This window comes from Aedes aegypti, chromosome 3, assembly GCF_002204515.2.
Source record: "Aedes aegypti strain LVP_AGWG chromosome 3, AaegL5.0 Primary Assembly, whole genome shotgun sequence".
Classification (NCBI taxonomy): domain Eukaryota; kingdom Metazoa; phylum Arthropoda; class Insecta; order Diptera; family Culicidae; genus Aedes; species Aedes aegypti.
The window spans coordinates 304,167,178-304,194,610 of record NC_035109.1 but is presented as its reverse complement, the minus strand read 5'-3'; the positions used below and the strand labels follow the sequence as shown (position 1 = coordinate 304,194,610).

At 39.3% G+C, this 27,433-nt stretch overlaps 1 protein-coding gene across 1 annotated transcript in view; it reads left to right on the top strand.

Moving 5' to 3' along the window:
- Window positions 1–27,433, top strand: part of LOC5577310 (frizzled) — a 383,014-nt gene that overhangs the window by 103,476 nt on the left and 252,105 nt on the right. The window contains exon 2 of the mRNA XM_021855592.1: window positions 20,034–20,153. Within this exon, the coding sequence (XP_021711284.1) occupies window positions 20,034–20,153 (120 nt within the window). The remainder of the gene's footprint in view (window positions 1–20,033; window positions 20,154–27,433) is intronic.

Sequence of the window (27,433 nt, the reverse complement as noted above, 5' to 3'; positions counted from 1 at the left end):
ATACTGTTTTTGTTCAATAAAATGCATGAAGCAGAGCGTTAATGATTAACAGATCGCAATGATTGATTAAGGCTAAGTAGCCCGTCATTCGTTTCGGCAACAATGATGACTTTTCAGCTTGCATTTCAAAGTGATAAAACTCAGTTTTGATAATTTATATTAACTTGAAAAAGTATCACTGTACGCACTTACATGCATAAAGTATGCTGATACATTTTCAGCTGTGTCATTGCAAAACCAACTGATTTTCTTTAATTCGAAATCGTGAGATGAATTAGCAACAATCATAAACGACGCGTACAAATTTCAATGACGGCCTACTTCGCCTTAAGTAATTAACGATTAAATTCAATTGGTGGTGCAAGAGCAGAGCGTTATGCTAATCATCATTAAGTAATTGATGATTAAACAAAAAATCATGATAATAAATCTTCGAGCTGTTTAGTAAAATACCTATAAGTAGATGAAAAAAAAACGAATTTAGTACTATACCATTTAATTCCACTAGAGTTTGTATCCTTTGACAGATACGCGTATTTCGACCGTTGTGTCGTGTACTAGACTCGACTTGAAGAAAACCATCGTATGCACACTAGGGCGATTCAAATTTTAAAAATGTTTGAAAATCCAATCTCCCATATGCTCCTTACAATCCTTACCATAAAAATAGTGTTCTGTGAAATTTTCAGCTTTCTAGGTGGCGATTTAAAGGTAGCCCAAAGACAATGTAGGTTTATATGGAAATTACTATGAAGAAATTTTGAGAAATGTTCAAAACACGCTAGTACTGTAATGTAAGCAGAAACTTATTATCCCATATTGAAAACTCATTCTTGAAACCTTAATGAAGGATGTTGCAGAAGAAATAAAGAAGTGTGTTTGTAACATATCTCAAAAATTCTCCAAAGTAATTTCCATATAAACCTACATAATCTTTGGGCCACCTTTAAATCGCCACCTAGAAAGCTGAAAATTTCACAGAACACTATTTTTATGGTAAAGATTGTAAGGAGCATATGGGAGATTGGATTCTCAAACATTTTTAAATTTTGAACCGCCCACATTATATATTAACACTAAGTATGAACATATTTCCCTACCCATTATTATTATTTTTTTTTTGAACTTAAAATTTATGAGCTATTAGGTACATTCCATCCCTCTTTCGTTGAAACTTTAAATGCTGAAAGGTACATCACGGGAACGATTAGTAGGTACCAAGTTGAATAGCCATGTATTGCCGTTGCCGTTTCATCTACAAAAAATCATGCTGAGAGCTAATTGATTTACATTTTTGACGTTAACTACGTCTTACGGCACGGTGTCAATTGAAAATCTAAAATGTTGCGACCGTCACGAAATTATGTAAGATTTGGAATACTAATATTTCAGCCATTTATCGGTAGATTTTCAATACTTTTCCACCATTCGGTTGGAAATTTATACAACATTTTACTTAAATGGAGAAAACTTTTGATTTTTGACGATAGACTGTCGAAAATTTACGCAACCAAACACGTGGGTAGCGCACTATAAAAGGAGATCAATTTCTACTTCTTCACTCATTCTTCTTCTGATGTAAACTACATTTTACGGCAATATACTGGGTGTCAATTAAAATCTAAAATGTTACGACCGTCACGATATTATGTTGGAGTTTGAACTAAAGGAAGGCTGTAACTATGACAATCGACTAAAATTTAAATGCAGAAAATCACTTGGCGTAGTTACCCGAGGAGGAAAGAATAATTCAAAATAACTTATGCATATCATATTTTGGTATCATATCATAATTAGGTATTATTCAGTTGTCAATGCCTCATTTTGGTATTATAATGATATTCGAGAAAAAAAAATTAAAACAATTAAAATACTTCATTTTGGTATTCGATAGCTATTGAGGACTGCTGGAGGTATTGAACTACTATTGAAAAATTTCACTTTTATATGAAAATCCATCATGTATTATTAAGGTATAACAAGCTTGGTATTTGTAGAATATGAAGAAGGTATTATTTGAGGTATTATAATTCTTATGCAGGGCTCATTCATACCTCATTCAGGCTGTAAGTATTGTAAATTATCTGGTATAGAAATCCTCAATTTGCTATTCAGTAATTATTTCTTTCTGCTCCGGTAACGTCATGCGGTCGTGTCAAAATGGTGCGTAAGACGTAGTTAACGTCAACATATAAAATCCATTTCAATTTGACAAAGTTATCGCGTTTCAAATTTGGGATCAAAAGGACCCCAAAACACAGACAACTTTCTTAGGCACAGACAGACGGTTAACGATGACAGCTGAAGTAGTGCTTTGCGGTTATGATTCGCAATTGGTATGAGAAGTGCCCGCGTTTCAAGTGAATCGATCTCAGTGAAGAAGCTAGACAACGAAACATTAGCTGACCAATGAAGATAATGATCGCGTTTGGCACTGTTTTCGCTGGGGAGCCACTTGAATTATTCAGCGGTGGAGGGCCATTTTTCACCCAGGCAGCGTGAGAAACGTTTAGTCTCGGACAAATCACTCTCACTTTAGTTGCTAACGATTGGGAAAATCAACACACAGTTTCGAGTAGCAGCTTGAATTAATCACGGTGTCTAATTTCGTAGCATTAAAATCTCCGTTCAAAGCACAAATCGACAGTTGTGGATGCCTTTTAATTCGAGCTAAACGATAATTACCTCCAGATAGGGTGTCGGCGGCAGCGTGACGCTTGTAATCACTAGCCGGTTCACGAAATAACCATTAAATTTCAAATCTTGACGGTACAACCCACGCCATCATAGGAAAAGTTATAACAACATAGAGGTGTGTTCCGACAAATTGCCAGGGACTTTATACAATAGGACTACCAGCAATGCACTTTTTCCAACATTACGGAACAATATTAAACGATTGCTAATCGAGGCTCTAACATAGATTAACGTTGATGTCTAACAACCAGTCACTATTGGTGTGAAATGGCTCCGATTTGAGATCCAAACGGATCATCACACTCCAATTGGTGACGGAACATCACGTCTCATCAATCGTCTACCATTGCAGAGCGACATTATGTTCATAATTGGCAACTTAACAACAGCAGCTGAGCCGGTCGTGCAAATCCATTCAACTCGTCGTTGTCAGCGACTAGGTCTTGTTGGGTTCGGTGCTACGTTTCCCCGAATGTCGGTTCCCCAAATATTCCAATTATCCGAAGGATTGAGAATTAAGAAATGCATTTTTATGTTTATTAATGAAAATTTCGACCCCAGGCTAGTTCATCTCGGGACTAACGGATTTACTTTCCTTCCGAAGGAAGTGTACAATGTACATGTGTATGGCCGTGCATGTCCAAATACCTTTTTCTTTCGATTGCTTTTTGTCCTGCCTAGTTCATGTTCATGCAGCTATAATAGCATCTATTTTAACTGCATCACTTTTCGGGGAAACGGGTCGAACTGGAATTCGGGAAAACGACATTCTGTGAAACGACATTCGGGAAAAGTGCCACCGTCTAGCTCGACTCTTGTGCGAGGGAAGAAAAAATCACACGCGCGATAGTCGCATGTGTTGTTTCTAATGGTTATTAGCCTTATTGGGCAAAATTGGCTTCGACTTCGGCGAACTGCTGCTGACTGAAGGTGAAAATGTGCGCCATGGTGTCAGGTCTCCTCTAAGCGCGCCGACGAGGGCTGATTGATGTTTGCAACCTGCAAATCGGACAGTTATATCGAATTAGAGCCTCGACGTTTGTTCGAGTCTTGGTTCCATCTGATTTGCTGGCACTTATAGCTTCTGTTGACGGGTTAGTTGCTCCGAATAGAGGATGAAGATCAGGTTGACTTGCAACTTATTAGAAGAAGCTTTAAATTAATGGTAACTTTTAGGGTTTTAAAGTGAAGAGCAGTGAATGTTGCAATTAGTTCATAAAACTAGATTTGCTGATTATGAATTCCTAACTTGAGCTTGAGCGCTTGAGCTTGATTGGCCGCCCGTGGATGCTACTCCAGTATCGCCAGATCAGCTGCACTTACACAAGGAACCAACCGAATGACTGCTTGGGACTAACAGGCATCCTCAGTGTATAAGTGCTGGTGATCTTCTATTTTTAGCGACAATGGTGCCTGCCACGTCAGAATGCAGACCAATGTGGGGAAGGGGGAGGAATTGATGATGCATTGAACTGGCTCCCACGTAGACCGTATATTCCACTGCATCCACGCCAGTTCATGCGGGAGTGTATGGATTGGGGTAAAGGCATGGCAGAGGGGTTTGCTTTTGTGGTTAGCAGACTGCCTATGTATCAGGCGTGCGCGTGGAAGTAGGAAGCGTTAGGGAAACGGTTTCTTGTCCGTCTCTGGTTCTAGCGTTTGCTATGAACGAATAGTTTGACTGTGATATATTTAGAATGGAAGATAGAAGCAAGTGAGAGTTATACAACTACAAAGTACGAGGAAAGGGACGGGCCTGGGATTGAACCCATGACCTTCTGCATATGAAGCAGAAACGGTAGCCATCAGACCACCAACCCCGTCATTTGCTGATTATGAATTCCTAACTACTTAAAAACTTTCTGTGCAGTTTGAAAGGGCGCTTAATTTCAATTCATTAGTCCAATTGATAATCTAATTATTCAAAATTTCGGAAATATTCTCGAACAATAAAAGGCTTTCTGAAGGACTGATATGGAAGAATGAGAACTATTGTTGAAATAAATCAAATTATGAAAGCCTCTGGCAATGATGGAATTTTTAACATCCTCATTAAGAAACTACCAGAAAGTAGTATATCATTCCTGGTTTATATATTCAACAATTGTTTTCAGATAGCATATTTTCCTAAAAAATGTAAAAAAAATCATAGGTTGTATTTTCGTATCTTGATGGCTACTACGTAGCGTCATATACGCCATTGCCGGGCGCATTGTAGAGCTCCATCTTCGTCGGTCTTGCGCAATACTTCTCCAGTTGCCCTGCAATTTTAGGGTCGCCATGTGCTCTTCCACTGCGTACAGTCTGTGAATTCGTGGTCTTTAACGAAGTTGCCTGCCTTTGCCTGGTTTCCTGCTGAATATTATTTTCTTAATTCTTTCTTTCAACATTTGCACTAAGTAGCCACCCTACTGAAGTCTGCCGTATTTCATAGGTTTTGGGAACATTCATCGATTTATATACTTGATACAACTCGTCATTCATGTGTCTGCGCTACAAACCGTTTTCTAGTTTTCCACCGAGTATTGTCAGCAGCACTTTATGCTCGAAAACACTGAACGCTTTCCGCTCCATCTCTTTCAACGTCCACGCTTCGTACCCGTATAGATCCACTTGGTAGAATCAATGTTTTATACAAGGTGAATTTTGTTTCCGTTTGCAAAATGCGGGAGCTAAGATGGTAACGTAGACCGTAAAAAGCACTATTCGCGGCCGCAAAACAGCTTTTGACTTCGCGAGAAACGCTAATGTCACTTGCCACAAGTGATCCAAGGTAAACAAACTCTTCAACAACTTCAAACACATCCCTTTCAAACATTACTTCAGCGTCAACACCACTAGGTCTACCTTCATCTCTACCTGTAACAATGTATTTAGTTCTAGTAGAATTAACGGTCAGGCCTATCCTCGCTTGGGGTCCAGATAGCCGTAGCGGTAAACGCGCAGCTATTCAGCAAGACCAAGCTGAGGGTCGTGGCTTCGAATCCCACCAGTCGAGGATCTTTTCGGGTTGGAAATTTTCTCGACTTCCCAGGGCATAGAGTATCTTCGTACCTGCCACACGATATACGCATGCAAAAATGGTCATTGGCATAGTAAGCTCTCAGTTAATAACTGTGGAAGTGCTCATAAGAACACTAAGCTGAGAAGCAGGCTTTGTCCCAGTGGGGACGTAATGCCAGAAAGAAGAAGAAGCCTATCCTCGCTGTCTCCCTCTTCAGAGGCACAAAGACATCCTCCACCGACCTGCGATCGATTCCAATAAGGTCGATATCGTCCGCAAAGCGAAGAAACATATGTCATATACTTGGTATTTAGGCTACAACTCGCTACGATGAACCTGCGCCGTATGGATGAGTCTTCTCCACTGTACTCGGTCCTGGGCCAATCGTTTTCAGTCGCCCTGAACGTTAAGTGCCCTTAAGTCCTCCTCAACTGCAAAAAGCCATCGTGTGCGCGGCCTACCACGAAGTCGGTGGCCTCATCCTGGTTTTTGTTGAACATTATCTTTGTATGTCGTTCTTCCGGCATACGAGCAACATGACCAGACCAACGCAGCCTGCCGTGTTTTATGCGCTTGACAATATTTACCTCATTATACACTTGGTACAACTCGTGATTCATGCGACGCCGCCAGATGCCGTTTCCTAGTTTACACTCAAACACCCCGAAAGCTCTCCGGCGACTTCCTTTAATGTCCATGATTCATGTACATTTAGGAGAACCGGAAGTATCAGTGTCTTGTATAACGCGAGTTTTGTTTTCGTTTGCAGGCTACGGGACTTCAGCTGGTTACGGAGCCCGTAGAAAGCCCGACTCGCAGCTGCACTACGTCTTTTCATCTCGCGAGTAACATTAGTATCGCACGTCAGTAGTGTTCCTAGAAACACGAATTCTTCCACCATCCTAAGCTTTTCACCACCTAGCACCTTTTTCACAACCACTAACAAGTCCATGTTGATCGCCAGCTATCATGTACTTTGTTTTTGTGGTGTTAATCATGAGTCCGATCCTCGCTGTCTCCCTCCTAGGAAAAAAATCCGTTGCCGGAATCATGAACAAAAAGTCATGAATTCATAAAATTTTATGTTTCATGATATCATGACTTGAAGTCATCAAATCGTGACTATTATGCAAGAATATGTATGCTCAGGGCGTTACACAAATCTAACTGTCATTTTCTTTACCTTAGTCAACGTGTCTCATGGCGATCGGTGATGTTTTCTAGTGAAATTATAAAAAAGTTTTGTTTTTGAACAAGTTTAAGTTCTTCGGAACTATGTCATCATATCGATGACATTCTTGGCGAAATTTCTGTGAGTTCCCACATTGTTCCAAAATGTACTTACTTCTTCCTGACTATGCAGAACTGGGTAATGTTTTACTTCGAGCAAAGATTTTGCTTGACAAGCTCGTTGGCGATTTGGCGTTTGGAAGTGATGCATTCCTCACATCTTATAACAGAGCAGTTCACAAAAGTCCTTCGGTGGCCGAATGTTCCAGTTCCACTTTCAACATCCGCGTCGTTAAAAAGTGTTCCATCACACATGTAATAAACCAGCATTTTGTGAGCCCAGGGACCATTTGCCAATTCGATTGATGCTCAAAACAACATTTTGCGTACAAACCTAACCAACGAATGTAAGCGTTCCTGCTGAAGATGTGGCACTCGTTATGTTGACGTTTTTGGAATGTTTTCACGGTTTATTACAAAACTACCGGCACAAAAACCGTAACTATTTTAATCTTCATTTTATTTGTTTACAAATGACAACTATAAACTGGGATCCTAATTGACGTATAATGCCTGTTTTCATGAAATGAGTTCATGATTCAGGGATCCTGCGTCATGATTTCATGACTCAATTTGCCACTTTTCAGCACCAAAATCGAAATCATAAAAGACAGGCATCTAAATACATGAGCAGTGCTCATGTTTTCATGAACTGTGTTCATGATATCAGATCGTGCTTCATGATTTCATGACCGAAATTGCCACTTTTCGCATCAAAAATAGGAATCATAAATGACAGATGACTAAATTCATGAATAGTGCTTATGTTTCCATGAATTTTATTCATGATTCCAGCATACATGCTTCATGATTTGAGGATTTAAATTGACATTTTTCTTCGCTAAAAATTGAAAACGTAACGTACAGTCTGCGTTACGGTAAAATGCTTCATGATTTCATGACTTTTGGTCATGGTGTATTTTCATAACATGAAAACACACCTTCCTCCCGAAATCATGACTCCTTCTCCCGTTTTAGAGTGCCGCATTTTTACCCGTGCTGAAAGGCAAGAAGGTTTCTTCCACTGCGCGACGGTCAATCCCGATGATATCGATATCGTCGGCCAAAGCCAAGGAGCATATGAGAACGTGTGATAATTGTACCACTTCTCTGCACACCGGCTCTCCTGATAGCACCTTCGAGCGCTATGTTAAATAGCAAGTTAGAAGGAGCGTCACCCTGTTTCAATCCATCTAAGGTTACGAACGATGACGAAATCTCGTTCACCACCCGCACACTTGATTTCGATCCATCAAGCGTTGCACGAATCAGTCTAATCAGCTTCGCCGGAAAGCCATGTTCGGACATAATTTGCCACAACTCGTTTCTCTTCACTGAATCGTACGTAGTCTGCAAGTTGTACTCCTGGAATTTATCTAGGATTTGACGCAGAATAAACATTTGATCCATCGTTGATCGGCCTTCTCGAAAACCAGCTTGGTATTCGCCGACAAAGGACTCCTTATACGGTCTCAATCTGTTGAATAGAATTCCAGACATGATTTTGTACGCCGAATTAAGGAGTGTTATCCCGCACTCCAATCGATGCCCTTTCTTGTACAAAGGGCAAATGAGACCTTCCAACCAACTAGTAGGCATTTGTTTTTCCTCCCATATCCTCGAAATGATACGGTGAAGGAGTTCGTGCAGCTGCTTACTTTCGTGTTTGAGAAGTTCGGCCGCGAGCTCGTCCTTCCCAGCAGCTTTGTTGTTCTTAAACCCATTGATGGCTTTCTTTACCTCATCTAGCGTAGAAGGTTCCACGACCTGTCCATCGATATCGATTCCACTTCCGTAATCTATGTTTAATAATGACTCGAAGAACTCTTTCCACCTGACGGCCACTATTGTTTTATCCGTTAGCAATTTTCCTTCGCGGTCGTTGTACATGGCGGTAGACGGCGCTGTTTTTCTCCTCACACCATTGACGGAGTCGTAGAACCGTCGCATGTCGTTCTGTTCCATAGCTTCTTGTGCCTGGGCAATTACTGCTTCTTCTTGCTCCTTTTTATTTCTGCGATGGATCCGTTTTTCGGCTGCCCTTGTTTCCTTGTACCGCTCTCTGCTCTGACGGGTACCAGACACCAGCATCCAGCTTCTAGCCAAGTTCTTCTTGATCGTCATTCTCTGGTACTCCTCGTCGAACCAACCGTTCCTTGGTCTTCGTTGAGCAGTACTTACCACTTCTCGCGCTACTGTGCTCACCGCTCCGTGGACTGACTCCCACAGATCGCTGAGGTTGACGCTTTCGTTGATTTCGCTAATTCGCTCGTTGAGCTTTTGATGGTAATCCGCTGCTACACCATCTGCTGACAGGCATTGGATATTGAAAAGCAACGATTGTCGATTCCTAGAACTCGAAACGATTGATAATCGCGCTAGAATTTTGCTTACAACGAGATAGAGGTCTGAGTCGATATTAGTACCCCTGAAAGTTCTAACATCGATGACATCGGTAAAATGTCGACCATCTACCAGAACATGGTCCAAGGTACCTACATGTCATATTAAATGACCTTGATTTTGTTTTTCCGTACATCGATGATCTCTGCATAGCGTCAGACAATGTAGAATAGCACAAAGAACATCTCCGCATCGTGTTCAAACGATTGAGACAAAATGGTCTCATCATCAACGCCGCCAAATGCCAGATTGGTCAGGAATCCGTTGATTTTCTAGGCCACAAAGTCACTTCCGAGGAATGAAGCCGAAGCGCAGCAAGGATCAAGCAATCCTGGATGTCCCGAGGTCAACAAATGCCAAGCAGCTGAAGAGGTTTCTCGGAACGATTAATTTTTACCGACGTTTTATCCCACGAGCTGCAGAAAACCAGTGAATTCTGCAAGCAATGATCGGTGGAAACATCTGCACAGTACTCGAATAGAACGAAGCCACCAACGACGCATTCAAACGATGTAAGCGAACGCTACTCTGCATGCTCACCCTTCTCCCGAAGCGAAGCTTGCACTCGATGTTGGCGCCTCCAACACATGTAACGGAGCCGTCTTACACAAAATTTCAAGCAGTGGTCCTCAACCCCTTGCTTTCTTCTTCAGAAAATTAAGCAAGAGTCAACAAAAGGCAAGCACGTACGATAGAGAGCTGATCGCTATGTATGAAGCAGTCAAGCACTTTCGCGATACTCTACAGGCTCGTGAGTTTTGCATCTATACAGATCACAAGCCCCTTACCACCGCCTTCCAACAACGACCAGAGAAGGCAACCCCAACATAACAACGCAGGCCAGCTATATCAGTGAGTATACCATCGACATTCGGCATGTATCGGGCGAAGCGAACTAAGTCACCGACACGCTGAGTCGCATCAACACCATCACTACAACTGAAGAGATCGACTACAACCGAATGGCTGTGTTGCACAACTAATACCACCGTCCAGCTGAAGCTATTGAAATATCCGATAGAATCTACACCAATATTCTGCGATGAATTTCGGCGTAAACCATGGAGTAAATGCATGGTGTATTCCATCCCGCAGTTCGCGCCACTACCCGAGCAGAAGAAAATAACTACTGAATACCAAATTGAGGTATTCCATACCAGCTAATTTCCAATACTTACAACCTCAATGAGGTATGAATGAGCCCTGCATAAGAGGTAAAATACCTCAAATAATATCTAAAGCATATTCTACGAACACCAAACTGATAACTAGATCAGGTATTGTAATACCTCAATAATACTTGATGGTTTTTCATATAAAAGTGAAATTTTCCAATAGTAGTTCAATACCTCCAGCAGTCCTCAATAGCTATCGAATACCAAAATGAAGTATTTTTAATTGTTATAAACACTTTTTTCAAATACCATCATAATACCAAAATGAGGTATTGATAACTGAGCAATACCTAATTATGGTATGATACCAAAATATGGTATGCATAAGTTATTGGCGAGTTATTCTTTCCTCCTCGGGTAGTCGTCTCATCTCGGAGAGATCCATTTGGCCCTCTCATCGTCATGACTGTAAGCAGCTCGTCACTCAGTATATCCTCTGCCAGCAGTCCAAAATACATCGACACAACAAGACACCGATAACCAGAATCTCAATACCCGACAGCAGTTTTGCGCACATCCTCATAAAACTCACCGGTCCGCTGCCACCGTCTGAAGGTAATATGTTTTGTCTCACTATCATCGACAAATTTACCCGATGGCCTGAGATCTTTCCTCTACCTAATATGACGGCACTCACTGTAGGACGTGCATTCGTCAACGGATTGATCGCACGATTCGGTGTCGCAACAAACGTGACTACCGACTGTGGCAGACAGTTTGAATCCGAGTTATTTCGCACATTCACAAGAAAGCTTAGAATTACACACTTGTGTACCACTCCATACCATCCTCAAGCAAATGGGCAGATTGAGCACACTCACCGTCAGCTCAAAGCAGCTATCATGTGTCATCAAAATACTCGTTGGACCCAAACCCTGCCTATCGTGCTCCTCGGAATTCGATCATCTCTGAAGGAGGATCTGCAAGCAACGACCGCTGAGCTTACCTACATATGGTACATCTCTCCGACTACCCGGTGAGTTTTTCGTCTCTGAAGAGAACAAACATCCACCACTAGAATTCGTCGCCGACCTGAAATCAACGATGTCGAATTTGAGACTCACACCTACCAGCAATCATTCAAAGGAACCTGTTTTCATGCAAAAGCAACAAACTACATGCAGCCACGTCTTCGTAGGAGCAACTTAACTACTGCTTTCACAACCATACGGTGGACCATATCGTGTGGTTTGTCGGAAAAAGGTCTTCATTGTGGACTTGAATGGCAAGCCTACTGCTATTACCATAGATCGTTTGAAAGCAGCGTACATACAGGCTGATATATAGCCATAACAAAAATAATATAAAACAATCACGGTCGATACCATCTCATATAACAGTATTTCGTAAGTAAAATTCAGCAGGGTAGGGGGAGATCCCCCAGTACCGGACACTTAAGCCACTAAATGCATAATTCGAAAAATATTGATTTTATATGCTCGTGTTACCCATTTATGATAAATATTATCATTTTTATAGTGTACAAAAATAAATTTGAAAATATAAGTATGAATTTTGACATTGCATTTTGATGATGTATTTTAGTACCAAATTGATCGATCTTGAAAGGTGGCACCCAATACCGGACACAATCTGGAAATGCCTCGAATTCTGTAAATTTGAACATCATTGAATGTGTTTACTTTAGGAATAGTATATAGTTGCCAATTCAATGCATTTGCAACATTTACAAGAACAATTTGAGTATATCATAGTTTGCAAGATGTCCATCAAAAACCTCTTTCTTATATGATGAAAAATAGCACATTTTACGATGTTGTACTGAATGTTAATTTTTCTTAATTTTATTGCATGTTTTATACCATGATCGTCGGAATCCATGAAAAGTGAATGTATTTTGAGACATTCGTGCAATAATTACAAAGATATCATATAACAAATCAGGCTGTCCGAAACTGGGGGACAGGAGGTGCTTAAACAAAATTGTAATTTGTCCATATTTAGTCCAATTATGGTACAAAATACATTCATACTATCAAATTAGGATTATGTTCGAATATGCTTGCGTGATCCAAAGTATTTTTTCATATTCCAAATAATTACTAAATAGGCTCAAAATTAAGGCAATACATCAAATTTTTTGAAATTTTCAATCTTTTGTACTTTTTTAAAAAGGCATGCTTATTTCAAGGATGTGTTATTCTACGCAAACATTAGTCTCCAGAATAGCTTCCTTTACTACTAATACACCATCGTGATTGGACCATGATTTCTCAATGTTTCGACTTTGTCCGGTATTGGGTGCTGTCCGGTACTGGGGGATCTCCCCCTAATCCTTCTGTACTTGGCGCATTGAAATCTATGCCTTTTTTTTGTAGATTTGGCGTATGAGGCCAGGTAGGAATTTCTTAGTCCTACCACACCTTTAGAAGTACTCGGTGCATCTATTGGTACAGCTGCTCACTTCCGTGCTTGAAAAGCTCGACCGGGATCTCGTCTTTTTCAGCAGCGTTACCGTTCTTCAGTTCACTGACAGCCTTTTTAACCTCTTTATCAAAATTCGCCCAGTATCTCCCTACTTTTCCGTTTTCGCCGTGCATCAACAGCTTAACGTATTTTTTCCACTGCCAAGTGGAACCGCTGTTTTACTGGTTATCTAATTCCCCTTACGATCATTGCTCATGGCGGACACTTGTACAGTATTGTTGCGTGGTTTATGCTTTCTTGAGCTTTAGCTAGCACACTTTCTTCGTGCTGTTCATTCTTTATGTGGTGGATTCGCATTTCTTCTTCTCTCGCTGCTCTGTACTGCTGTCTGTTCTGTCGGTTACCGGTCACAAGCATACGGCTTCCGTCAAGATTCTTCACGCCTGTCACTCTCTGACACTCTTCATTGAACCTGTCGTTTTGCCTTCATTGTTGACCAGTGCCAATCATAACCCGCGCCGTTGTAGTCACAACTTCGTGGATAGGGTCCCATAGGCTGTGATAATTCTAGAAACGTGCTCGTCTAGCTGCTGGTGATACTGTGCAGCTACCCTATCCATCGACAAGCATTAGATATTGCAGTTCTATGATTTCTGGAGTTTGTAAAGCTGGAAAACCGTTTTCGAGTTTTAGCAACTACGAGATAATGATCCGAGTCAATATTAGGGCCCCGAAAGATCCTGACATCAATGACATCTAAAAAAATGACGCCAATCAACCAGAATATAGTCTATTTGGGAGCAGGCATAGCCGATCTGGTGTTGCCAGGTGTGCTTGCGGATATTTTTGCGTGCACTATTATAAACTGTTAGCTCCACAGCTATTAACTGAGAGCTTTCTATGCAAAAGTTTCCATTTTCACATTCGTATATCGTGTGGCAGGTGCAATAATACTCTATGCCCAGGGAAGTCCAGGAAATTTCCATTACGAAAAGATCCTGTGCCGACCAGGAACTCAGTCTCAGACACCTACATCATGGCTTTGCTTTGCAGCCGCGGACTCGACCACTCAGCTAAAGAAGGGTCAAGGCTATTCTACTGGTTTTGCTCTTCTAGACATAGAAAAGGCGTTTGACAATTTTTACGTAGGACTACGTCTTTGTTTCATATATTGGGGTGCACTTTAAAAGTACGGAAAATGAGACATGTAACGAAATTAGGGGAGATTTTGAACGTTAATAACTCAGTTGTTTATGAACCATTTATTACGATTTTAGTATCATTCGATCAGAAATGTATCTACGCATCGTTAGTAATATATCCGATAAGTGAATTTATTGTTAAACTATTGAAAATTTGATAAATGTTGACCCCTTTCTTATCCAACCAATCACGTTCGAGCACTTTTCGACGGTGTCGCTTCCCACTATAAAAGCAAACGGGTCCCTGCTTCTTCTTTCAGTCTTCTTTTCGCGGTCGGACTGTGAGCACGGTCGGGCGAGTCATTCTCGCTTTGCTTTTGCACCCGCGTCTCAGTCCAATTTGTGTCGTCGGAAGAGAAAGACGCAAGATTGATTTGCGGCGGCGATGACGATGGCTTGGGCGCTTCTCCGAGCGGCAAACTACTGCTGCTCGGAGAAGCGTCCAAGCCATCGTCGTCGCCGCCGCAAATTTATCCGCGCTCCCAGATTTCGACCCGTGATAAATTCAGCATCGGTGGTCAAGAAGCAAGCCCGATAGGAACCAGATACCAGAAGCTCCCAGAGTTGCTGATCCGAGGTGCTGCTAATCGAGCGTCGGAATCGCTCGAGTTTCCAGATTTCGACACGTGCCCGGGGATCCACTACCCGTTGCTGTTGCTGTTTGCGTTGAGGATTTCCCGTTTGACCATGGCAATCAAGTGATAACTTCCCGCAGTGCTATTTATCTGCCATCGGACCTTGTCAGGACCATCAAATTTGTGGAAAAGAGTTGAAGGAATAATATTTCCGACCTTATTAGATCTTATATTGCTCAAACAATCTCGCAGTTTCATACAAAATTTAATTTGTTCTGAATAATTGACTATTCGTGGACGCTGCTGCTGTGCCGTCGGGGTGAGTGCTCAACATATCACTTTAAAAGTACGGAAAATGAGACATGTAACGAAATTAGGGGAGATTTTGAAATAACTCAGTTGTTTATGAACCAATTATTACGATTTTAGTATCATTCGATCAGAAATGTATCTACGCATCGTTAGTAATATATCCGATAAGTGAATTTTGTTGTTAAACTATTGAAAATTTGATAAATGTTGACCCCTTTCTTATCCAACCAATCACGTTCGAGCACTTTTCGACGGTGTCGCTTCCCACTATAAAAGCAAACGGGTCCCTGCTTCTTCCCTCAGTCTTCTTTTTGCGGTCGGACTGTGAACACGACAGGGCGAGTCATTCTCGCTTTGCGTTTGCACCCGCGTCACAGTCCAATTTGTGTCGTCGGAAGAGGAAGACGCAATATTGATTTGCGGTGGCGATGACGATGGCTTGGGCGCTTCTCCGAGCGGCGAGCTACTGCCGCTCGGAGGAGCGTCCAAGCCATCGTCATCGCCGTCGCAAACTTATCCGCGCTCCCAGATTTCGACTCGTGATCGGAGGTCAAGAAGCAAGCCCGATAGGAACCAGAAACCAGAAGCCCCCAGAGTTGCTGATCCGAGGAGATGCTGCTAATCGAGCGTCGGACTGGTGAAATCGCTCAAGCTTTCAAGAGTGAGCATCGTTTGGGGCGATCCATTAATTACGTAAGACAATTTTTGCGATTTTTCAACACCCCCTCCCCCCATGGTAAGATTTTTTGTATGAAAATAAAAATAAATTGTATGGCGCGTAACAAATCTGAAAACCCCCCTCCCCCCCGTAAACCCTTACGTAATTAATGGACAGCCCCTTTCCTATTTCAACTTGTGCCCGGGGATCCAATACCCGTTGCTGTTGTGCGCCATCCACGTCACGAACCATTCAGCTGGTTCGTCGTATAAGCAAATTCCCCGTTTGTCCATGGCAATCAAGTGATAACATCCCGTAGTGCTATTTATCTGTAACCGTATCGAGGCTAAGAAAGCCATCGGCCCTTGTCAGGGCCATAATATTTGTGGAAAAGAGTTGAAGGAATAATAGTTCCAACCTTATTACATCTTATATTCCTCAATCAATCTCGCAGCTTCGTACAAAATTTAATTTGTTATGAATAATTGATGGCACGTCAATTTGAGACTATTCGAGTGTACGAAGGTACGGTGCTGCCATCTGGGAAAAGTTTGCTCGATGCGTGAAGCGTCGAAAATTTTACCCGGCAAGGTATAGGAAGCGAAATTTCAAATGCTCATATAAAATTAACTACAATAGTTATTTAAAATCTTTTCAGTATATGTTGATATACTTTTGATGGGCTACATTATAGGCATATAATTTTGAGTTTTATATTTTTTTCTCAATATGCTGCTGATTCTATAGTTGATCAATAGTCTAACCCCGTACACTTGACAGAATTTAATTAACAAGTGTTTTGAATTTTTTAGAAGCATTTGAAAATTGACTCCCTATGCTTTGCCATGTAAAATAATCGGAGCTTCACGCATAGGGTCAACTGTGGTAATTACCTTCGTAGACGCGAATTCGTGGACGCTGCTGCAGTGCCGTCGGGGTGAGTGCTCAACATTTCACAACGAGTGTAAACTAGAGTGGAATTTCCAACAGTGTCTTTGATTTGCCATATTTTATGGGAGCATTTCGATTATGAAAATTATCACATGTAACAAAATTGCGACATATTTAGAATGGTTGTCAAGAGAAATTCTAATTGAACAATTTCCATCATTTTGGCACCCAATAATCAGAAATTCACCTTCATACTAAGGAAAACTATTGGTTATCAATAGCTATCTATAGAATATTTAGTAAATGTCAACCCTTCCAACTATTCATGTTCGATCAATTTCTCACGCATTATCATTTTTCGCAATTTTCAAGTAATTCTTAGCCCATCACATTATTGGCACATACCCATTTTCCAGATTGGTCGACTAGAAGAGAAGAGCACGAATGGGAGGAGCATAATCTGCTAATCTAAGGGTATATAGCATGCTTCCTTCGTTGGATTCGGTTTCATTCCGTTTCGACTTCAGAGCTGGCAAGAGCTCCTCCGAACCTGCTTAGCGAGGAGCACCTCGTAGCCAGAAGCCTGCTGAGCTGTTGATCAGCATCTGGTTTATGAGATTTCGGCTCGTGATAAATTCATCTGTGGTGCAGTCAAGAATCAAGCCCGTTAGGCATCATTACTACTATTATTAGACAAATCGAGCGTCCGGCTTGTGGTATCGCTCAAGATTTCAAAATTAAGCTAAGTTTTCAGATTTCGACTTCAGCCGTGTGATCTTATACCTGTTGCTGATGTGTGCCATCCATACCACGAAACATTCAACTGGTTTGTCTTATAAGCAGAGAACTTATACAAATTTCTACACTTGCGTTAGGGATTCTTCGTTTAACCATGGAAATCAACTGATAACATCCTGTAGTGCGATTCATCTATGACAGCATCCGAGCTAACAAAGCCTTTGGCTCTTTTCAGGGCCACCAAATATGCGTAAGATAGTTAACAGAGTAATATTTCCGACTTTATTTATCACATTACCAAGTAATGAATAATATTTCTCTCAAACCATAAGATCAACAAAGCGATGACTGAAGCTTTCATTATAATTCTCGAATAACTTCCTATAGACACATTGCTTTAAATATTATTTAATTAGAATTGCTTAGATTTTGCTTCAGCATACTGAACAAACATCAAACACTACTGTTCTTTCCAATGCTACCATATATTTCATAGGAGGTTACTAATATAATTTCAAAATGATCATACAACCTGAAGTGAAATTTCACATTGTCATAGATAAATATGACGAATTCATCGGATAAAGATAATGTATATTTGGGACATGATTAAACGTACACATATGCATAAATATTTACGAAATTTTCGAGCACTGAAAACAGTATGAAGTCAAAACGAGCAACAAGAACGACATCAAATTCAGTTAAATAAACCATCGTGGTCCTACGTCACCAGTTCGTACAACCCCATAGGGATGTACCCTTATAGTTTTTGAATGTAAAATAAATAATAACTTCAATTTTCCAACAAACATTGTTAGAATAATTCAAAGTTATCTGTCAAATCGTGAGCTTCAGGTTAATTATAAGAATCCCAGGCTTGAAAGATTTCCTGTAAGAGCTGGGGTTCCTCAAGACAGCATTTTGAGACCAACATTATATAATACTTTTACATCTGACTTACCTGAGTTACCTCAGGGATGTCAAAAATTTTTATTTGCGAATGACACAGGCCCCTCTGCCAATCAGTAAAATCCCTAGAAACTTTCGTAATAAAGACCAAATGCCATGTTGCTTTAGTTATGATTAACGTGATGTGATGGTTGAATGTTAGTTTTGCATCTAGAACAATGCCCAAATCGCTGACATGATCAACGCGTTCGAGGACATTACCGTCAATATAGTAATCGAAAGCGATTGGACATTTCGATCGATGGAACGTGATTACTAAGCATTTAGCAACGCTAAAAACGAGCCGATTTACCCTACACCATTCAACGAAGGTATCCAGTAGTTCTTGAAGTCGGATACAATCTCCTCTTGTCTTGACTACCAGATAAATCTTTAAATCATCGGCGTATACCATAACATCAACCAAAAGCTCTTTATTTCAGACCTTCAAGTAGACATGTTGTCGTCATGAGAGGGTTTTCAATGAATTGGTCAGATGAGGTAAAGTATCTAGGGCTCATGCTAGATAAAAATTTAACTTTCAAAAATCATAATGAGGGCATTTTAGTCAAATGTATGTAAAATGTCTGTTTACATAAATTACCTTAAGAATTTAACTTTGGTTTCTGAAAAAGCTTGTAATATCTAACCATACTGCCTGCCTTCTTTCAATAGATGTCATAATTTTCATATGACCCATAAAAAGTATAAAACCGCTAACCGGATCACTTTGCAGCCTTGCAAATTGCATGTGCACAGTGTCATGATTCTACGCAACTAGATCTCGTTCTCAGTTCACCTGATTCTGATTTCTCTCGTTTCGACATTACAAGGAGCAATACCATCATTCATCCAGTCTGACGCCAACACCTACACGAACTCCTGTCAAATCCAAATCCACGCCACTCTTGCACTTGCTAGCAGTAGGAAAATCTCGCATTGAGGAGTGTTTTGATGGCGTGTCGCGCGAAAAGCCGCATGTGATTGCCATAATCCAGATTTCACCGTCAAAAATCACCTGTCCAATTTTCTTCTCTGCAAAAGCTCTGACAAGGCGCAGCTTAGCTGCTAGTGGTGGTTCGGAAAGCAACAGTGATGGATGGACCCCCTGAGGACCCGGCATGTAAACACACCTTGGCAGCAGCATGTGCGCATTTGATTTGATACCGTGTTAACAGTGGTTTAGCTGAACTGTGAAACCGTGGTTGGAAATCGAATTGGGCCTTGCATTCCTGCTGCGCCGTGCAAAAATTATCATATTTCTGATCGGGCTCATAACTTAATTACGGCCGTGTCGGTGTCTGACAAATGTTTTTAGCAGAGCTGCTAAATTTGTAATCGTTTCGGGATTCTTACATAAGGCTGAAACACTAAAAAGCTGAATAGTCGTAAGGCTAAACTTGTTGAGGTAATTTTATTTGATTAACTTTGTATTTGTATTTAGGGAGAACAATCACTGACAATTTTTTAATTCAAATTTAACCAGAATATCTTCATAATTTGGACTAATGTTAATTTCGGGCAAACAAATATTTTAATACATTTTAATGTATTCAGTCTTTCTATATAACCGATCGTTCAGTCTTTTGTGATTTCAGTCTTTTTCAGAAGACCCAGTTTTTCATTGCAATGGATGCATCAAACTCTATTTCTTTTGCCACCTTCAGAACAAACGCCGAATATTAATTGGACCCACGCACCAGCAAACAATGAATCTCACCCACCTTTCTTATATCTTTCTCTTTCCAGGTCACTAAAGACTGCGGTGCACCGTGCCATTCGATGTTCTTCTCGGAGAACGAGCGAACCGTGCTCAAGTACTGGGTCGGTTCCTGGGCGGCAGTGTGCGTTGCCAGTTGTCTCTTTACGGTGAGTATAATTCAAATGAAATTCTATACTTATTGTGACTTCAAAATTCCAGAATCGTTACTTAACGCTAGTTAACTACGTGTACCCGCAATAACGGCCACTAATGGGCGATTGGTCGGTCAATTGCACAGCAAAAAATAACGGCCGATTATACAACAATCAAACAACCAAACCTGATTATCCGATTCCAAGATTAACTCACTATCCTTAGCATGGTGAGATTACCGAAAGGTATCGGACGCAGCTCTCACTCGCAGTACCCTGGTTCGAATCCTGGACGACTCTTCAAACCGGTAATCGATTGTTAGAACTCAATTTTTAACAGTGACCTGCTGGTTTTGTACTTTTAAAAAATATAATTGTACATCCAAATTGACTGAACTAAAATTACGTGATATTACCATTATTTTTTTAACGTGTGTCTAATCTAAAGTTGGTGTGCTGAGCTAAAATTGAGGAGATTTGTTACGTTTTGTTCGGCTCACCACCGCGGCGCGGCAATCACCACAAGACGTATGACTTCCGCTAGCCGAACCCGCATGGAAGCGAGCCAAAACCTGAGCATGCTGAATTTAAAATAATCACGCGGGAAAACAGCGAGAAATTAAATGAGAAGCTCACGTTTCCTACATGGACCTTGGCTGGAATTGGCACTGGGCGTCTAGTCAGCAGCATCAGCAGCGTGGTCCCTGTTTGGACCCGCAGACGTTGTGGTTGAGGTCGCGTGTGCTTCTAATTAGTGCAGCACGGAGAAATTAATTCACATCCGTTCGACTAATTAACACTAAATGGCGAACTTTTGGTTGAGATATTAGGAAAGGGGTTTATTTTACTGTTGGGTAGTTTATCAGGAACATGGCTACCGGAATCCAGAGCGATTGGGATATTTGGTCAACAAATAAATTTATGTCGTTCATTTTATTGATGATTGCATATTTCACTCCCACATTGCAATAGAATCAGTGTTGCTTGGGAAAAACCTCTTAGAAGATCACGTCTTCATTCGTTTATTCACTAAACATGGTTGCAACTACAAACTAAAGGAAGGGTGAATCTCTGAATTCACAACTTCCTTCCAAAAGAGTGGGATTTGAAACTGTCACTAAGCGTTGCAAGAATGGAAGAAAGGACGTTTCTCCGGAATGCGAATTTTTTTCCAAGGGTGAAATGCATAATGTTGATAATTGTATCGAAATGGGCAATCAGTTCGATGCTCTAGACAAATTTTCCGAACACCAAATCGAAGCAGTCTTCAGCCCAGGCTCTTTGATTCAAGTGAGGAAACAAAAGGTGCCGCCTATCGTGATCAACTGTTCCGAATTTGGCGGATTTCTTGAACTCCAATAGGGGAATTATGGTTTTCTTCCAAATCGCAAAAAGGAGACTGTCGCGTTTTGCCGGAAACTCTTAAAGATCGCGAACTTCTTCTCAAACATCTTGAAGAGAAGACGCACATTTTTTTACTTATGACGACAAAGCTGAACGTTTGTTCAAAGTTGTCTTGAAAGGTCTCTCAAGGGACTATGAGTCACCTGAAGATATCAAAAATGGAATGAATGATTTTCTTGGTATCTCTCCAGTCCAAGTAATCATTATGTTCATTTTCATTTTCACCCAATCTGGTTGTAGTCGGAAAGTGCTTTTTCAAGAATCTTATTTAGTTCACTTTAACAATTGTGATCTAAATAATATTAAAGCTTTAGAAAGAGCAAGACTGATGTTCGATGTCCGTGGGACACGAGAACATTTTCAGAAACCTGGAAGTACTTTTCAGAACCTCACTCAGTACCTTCGGTATCAAAAGTGGGGTCAAGGTACCAAACCAAAATGCATGAATTGTGGAGGTTCTTCTCACGCTAAGGACGTCTGTCCTAGAACACATCAAAAAGTTTGTATGCGCAAATTGCGGGGACAACCAAAAGTCTAACTTTAACGATTACCCTTCGCGTTAACAAATTAACGAGGCTCGTGCCTGGTAGATGAACGGTAGCGTTTTTCGTTTCCGGAATTCCCCAGGAAGAATTCCCAACAATGCTCATTTTTTCAACGATGGCTTATTAAAAAATATACCCATCAAGTGAATTATAATCATGCTCATTTACAAGCTAACTTTCCTTCGTCGGGTAGCCGTTAGAATCTTTTAATTTCAAATTGATTTACCCAATGAAACTTTTATATTGTTATTGTAACAGGCAGTTTTAGTTCCTCCCCTTCAAATTTCCTTCCTACGGATAACCGTTCTAATTGTTTCAAATCGTATGGAAAACCACTGCCGCTGCAGGCAACTCCTATTCTGTCTCTTCATTAACGGATAACCCCAACAAAAAATCATCAGAAAATGAACCTACTTCTATTAAAGTGTCTCTTTCTGATTTTGATTTTTAACTGAACAATTGAATCGAATCATTGATGCAATGTTCAAAACCACCACAATAGCTGAAGCAGTCCAAATTGGTGAAAATATACTAATAAAATTGTTATTCTCTAATAGATTCAAATATTTTTTCAATATTTCTATTGGAATGCTCGTTTTTTGAATGGTAAAGAGGACAAGCTGTTCATTTTTTTAACAGCTAAAACATATAACAGTTATTACTGAAACTTATTTGAAACCTGAATCCAAACTCAAAAGAGATCCAAACTGAGAGCATCTGTTTTGTCATCTTGAAGCGGTCTCATCAAAGAATTCATCGAAGAATTCGGCAAGGAATCCGTTAAGAGGTAACTCCATTTAGATAACTTCACCAGGAATCCTGTCTGGGATTCCTTTTATTTCCTTAGATTGCTCGAAAGATTTTTCCAATAACCATACCAATAATTTATATCAGAAATCGTTCTTGGGAGTAGCTCAAACTTCTCCATCGAGTCATCAACAAAATCTTAACATATTTTTTGGCTTTCAAAATTTACCTAAAAGTTGTTTTAGTTGCATCCGAGATTTTTTTTTAATGTTTACAAATAGGTATTAGAAAAAGAATATATTTCAATACACTTCCAAGAATTAGACTTTCGAATCCTAATAAAATTTGTTTCTTTTTTAATACAAAGAATGCTATTTTAAAATGTTCTAGTAATTCTATCAAAGAACATGCCCAAAAATTTGTGGAGATTGCTCCAATTGTTAATGTATGATCCCACCTCAGGTAATTCTCCACCTTGTTTTAAGAAAATTTCTTCATGCATTCCTTCTCGAATTTTAACAAAAATCACTTACATAATTGTGCTTTAGATATTATGTTTTCAAAGGAACAATCAAGATTTTTTTGGTTTATTAAACAATTCGTTCGTATTTTTCTTCTTCTTTGGCTTCATAAAGTCCTTAAAAAATCCATTTTCTCAGGAAATTCTTGATGAATTATAACTTACGACTATTAAAAAAGTTTGTTCTGAGTAACCTGTAAGAATTCCTTCAAGAACTTTTTTTTTAATTCCTTTTTCTTCCTAGAATTAATACAGAGTTGACACCAAACCATAAATTCCACTGAAAACATCTCTTTCAATGCTATAGGCAGGAATTCTAAAAAAATACTCCATATATTTTACAGTAATGTGCCTTGAGTATGTCCAAAATACCATCCGATTGGACTTTGCAAAATTTTTCAGATCATTGGTTATTGTTTAGGGATTTGCTCTGTATATTTTTCCAAGAATTTCTTCTCGGATTGTTCTGGGAATTACTCCAGGTAACACATAAAAAGATCTTATAAAGATTTTTTCAAGAAATTCTCAGGGATTCCATCAGGCATTTGCCAAGAAGTTTATATAGAATTCTTCCTTGGAATTATTGAAAGGATTACTTTATCACTTAAGTTCCAAGAATCCATCCTGAAATACCTAACGTGCTATATTTTCAAAATTTTCCAGGTTATATAAAAAAATTCATCTGAAATCCTATAATTTCTGTAGAATATTTTCTATTTCTTTTTTTCTAATAATTCTTAATTTTCTATGAATATCTTTTGGATTTTTTTCTTAGCTCGGAAATTAGAATGATTTTATTTATGGCTTAAACGTTGGGTCATAACACGCATATTAGGAAAGATTAAATGACTTTTGGAACTTTTTAGTATTTTGGAAAATGTTCGAAAAAATGTTGTATTTTGTAATCTGCAAATGTTCGGGTCTTATTTAACGTGTAATACAAGAAATGTATAGTTTTTTTCATAATCAACCTAACAGAGAAGAAGAGCCTGGTGGAATTGAAATAATTTAAAATCAATTTTTTCGTTTGTTACACGCAAAATAAAATATGTTCCAAGAAAAACAAGAAATTTTAAATTTTCAAAGGTAGAGCACCAGTTATGGCCAGTCTAAGAGAGAAAATCAATAAAAATTATATGGGAAGCCGTATTTATTCTACAAATATGTCAAACGCAAGCTTTCAATCCATATTACGTATGTAAAATATCTAAAATGAGCTGAAACCATTTTTTCGCTTTGAAAATCTTATTGGTCAATATAGGCCACCAGAACCAGATTTGGACAGAGATTTAACTTCGGTTCCCAAATTGGCCAATCACATTGATTTCTCACGAGAGTGGCCAAATTAGGTGTAGGGGAGTTAAAGTTATAAGGAAAATGAATGTTTTTCATCAATTCGGACGAGTAAACGAATTTTGCTCTATCTTGTTGACGTGATCTACTAAACACAAAAGGTTTCATGCTGATTGGCTTTGAAAAACTGTATTTAATCCACTTTGCCTAAAACTGGCGTATGGCTAAAACCGGTGCTTCTACCCCACTGCAAAACTCAAATTTTCTTTTTGTTAAAAATCGGTACCCAGAAGAGGCTTCATGAAAAAAAAAAAAAAAAATAAAAGGGTTAGGGGCATTCAAAAATAAAAATTATAAAATCTAAATACATAAATTTGCTAATAAAAATAAATCATTTTAGATAGCAACAACTGATACATAGATCATAAATACAAATTTGCTTATTAGAGGGTTAAGATCCTTTCAAAAAGCTATTCTGCTGAACCTAAAGAATATGTTTCAAGCAATTATTTCCTGGATTCGATAAATCGTTGAAGGACATTTCGAAAAATAAATTTTAAGTATTTTTAGAAAAAAAAAACTTAAAAAACTTCTGCATTGATTTTTGGGAAAATAGATTATTTCAGGTCTGCTTTCAATTTTTCTTTAGGATTTTATTGTTATTGTTATAATTTATTAGCAACGAATGCCCCTTCTGTGTGTAGCCAATTTAAGCAATCTATGAATTTCTCTAAGATCAGTTCCAAAAATTAATACTCAAGCGAAGTATGCACTTCAACAGAAAAGTAATCGCCTATCTCGATGCGTGGGAAATTTCTTGCAAGAAAAGCATTTTTCTTTGATCGCAGTACGCAGTTGAAAAGAAATATCAATTCAAATGGAGGTCCCTGTAGGAAATTTCTTGACCATTTTTTGAGCAGAAATTTTTACTTTTCTTGAGAAAAACAGCATACTTAGCTTCAGTATCGAAAGGGAATTTCTCAAGATATTACTTCTTGGATTCCATAAATTTCTGCAAGAGATACGCTCAGAATATGTCCTGGATAAATCCTTGAAGGACTTTCTGCAAAGAAATTCTGATTTATTATAAGAAGAAATTCCTGAAGAAGATTCAATGTGGATTTTTTAGGAATTCTTTTAAAACTTTTGACATAATCTTTTTTTTTTTTAGATATTGCTGAAAGAACCTTTAAAGACATCCTTAGATGTGTTTAACAAAAGTATCTAAACAAATTGCTATAAAGAGTTCGATAGCAAAATTCTTGATAGAATTGTGGAACATGTAGAGCCTCAAAAAAAAAATGCTTGGAGTAATGTCGAAAGAAATATTTTGACAATATTAAAAAACATATGTTTGGAAGAAATTTATGAAAAAAAATTAGTTGATTCCTGGAAAAACATTGACAATATCCCTGAAAGAATCCCTCGAGAAATTCTGAGTATTATTCCTGAAGAAAATCAAGAGGAAATATTCCAAGGAATCTTGTTGAGAAATTGAACGTAACATTTGACTAGTTGACAAAGAATCTTCGCAATATACGTTAGAATAAATATCATAAACTTAACGCCTTGTGTTTTTGAAATTTTTCATTTGATTGAGGAAAACGTGGAATCAAATCCTGCAGAAATCTCTACGGGAATCCCGATACATTTTCTTGGCTAACTTCTGATGGATCGCCTAGATGTCGTAGATGCGAATGTCTTCAAAAAAATCGGGAGACAGTTTTGGATAAAGAAATCTATCTTAGAACATTTTCTAAACAGTTAATGAACATGTTACTCAAAAAAATACGTGTTTGTGAGGTTTCATACACTTTTCTAAACTTGAACGAAAAAGGGAGATAGATGTCCTTCATAGTTTGATGCTTTATAAATAAATAGGGTGTTGAGGTTGTGTTTCTACGTAAAATTCGTGAATGGATTTTTAAAGTCGCTTGTGGTTCCGGGTCATTAGGCCGAATGCTGTTTGGCCGAACGCCATTTGGCCGAAAGGGTCATTTGGCTGAAATTGAAAACAATAGTGAACTACAGGGCCCAGATAGCCGTAGCGGTAGACGCGCAGCTATTCAGAAAGACCAAGCTGAGGGTCGTGGGTTCGAATCCCACCGGTCGAGGATCTTTTCGGTTTGGAAATTTTCTCGATCTCCCAGGGCATAGAGTATCTTCGTACCTGCCACACGATATACACATGCAAAAATGGTCATTGGCAGAGTAAGCTCTCAGTTAATAACTGTGGAAGTGCTCATAAGAACACTAAGCTGAGAAGCAGGCTCTGTCCCAGTGGGGACGTAACGCCAGAAAGAAGAAGTGAACTACAGTTAGCTTGCATTTTTAACGAATGTAAAAGCTGAACTTTAAAAAAATTGTTTAGCTTATTCTGAATCTTCATTGATATACAAATAATAAGCTCTTTAGTGTTAGTTCAAGAAACTGTCAGTGCTGAGAAAAGAACAACCTGAATATAAGCAATTATTTACTTCTCTGCTAGCGGTAATAGCTGCTAGCAGATGTTTATACGTCGCTTTTGTTGCTAGGTTAAGACACAGTAACTTAATCGGGTTATGATTTATTCGTCCTTATGCTTGACCTGGTTACTTCGATCCCTCGAGTCGTACTAAGTAAAATCTGAGAAAGACTCGCGAAGTGTAAAAATATCAACGTCATATGCAGCCCAGATTCCTCTGTCACGAAACGTCAAATGTAGACCGTCGTATAATAAGAATAAGAATAATAATATAATAATAAGAAAAAATACTCAGCAATCACAGAACATGAAGACCGTTCTC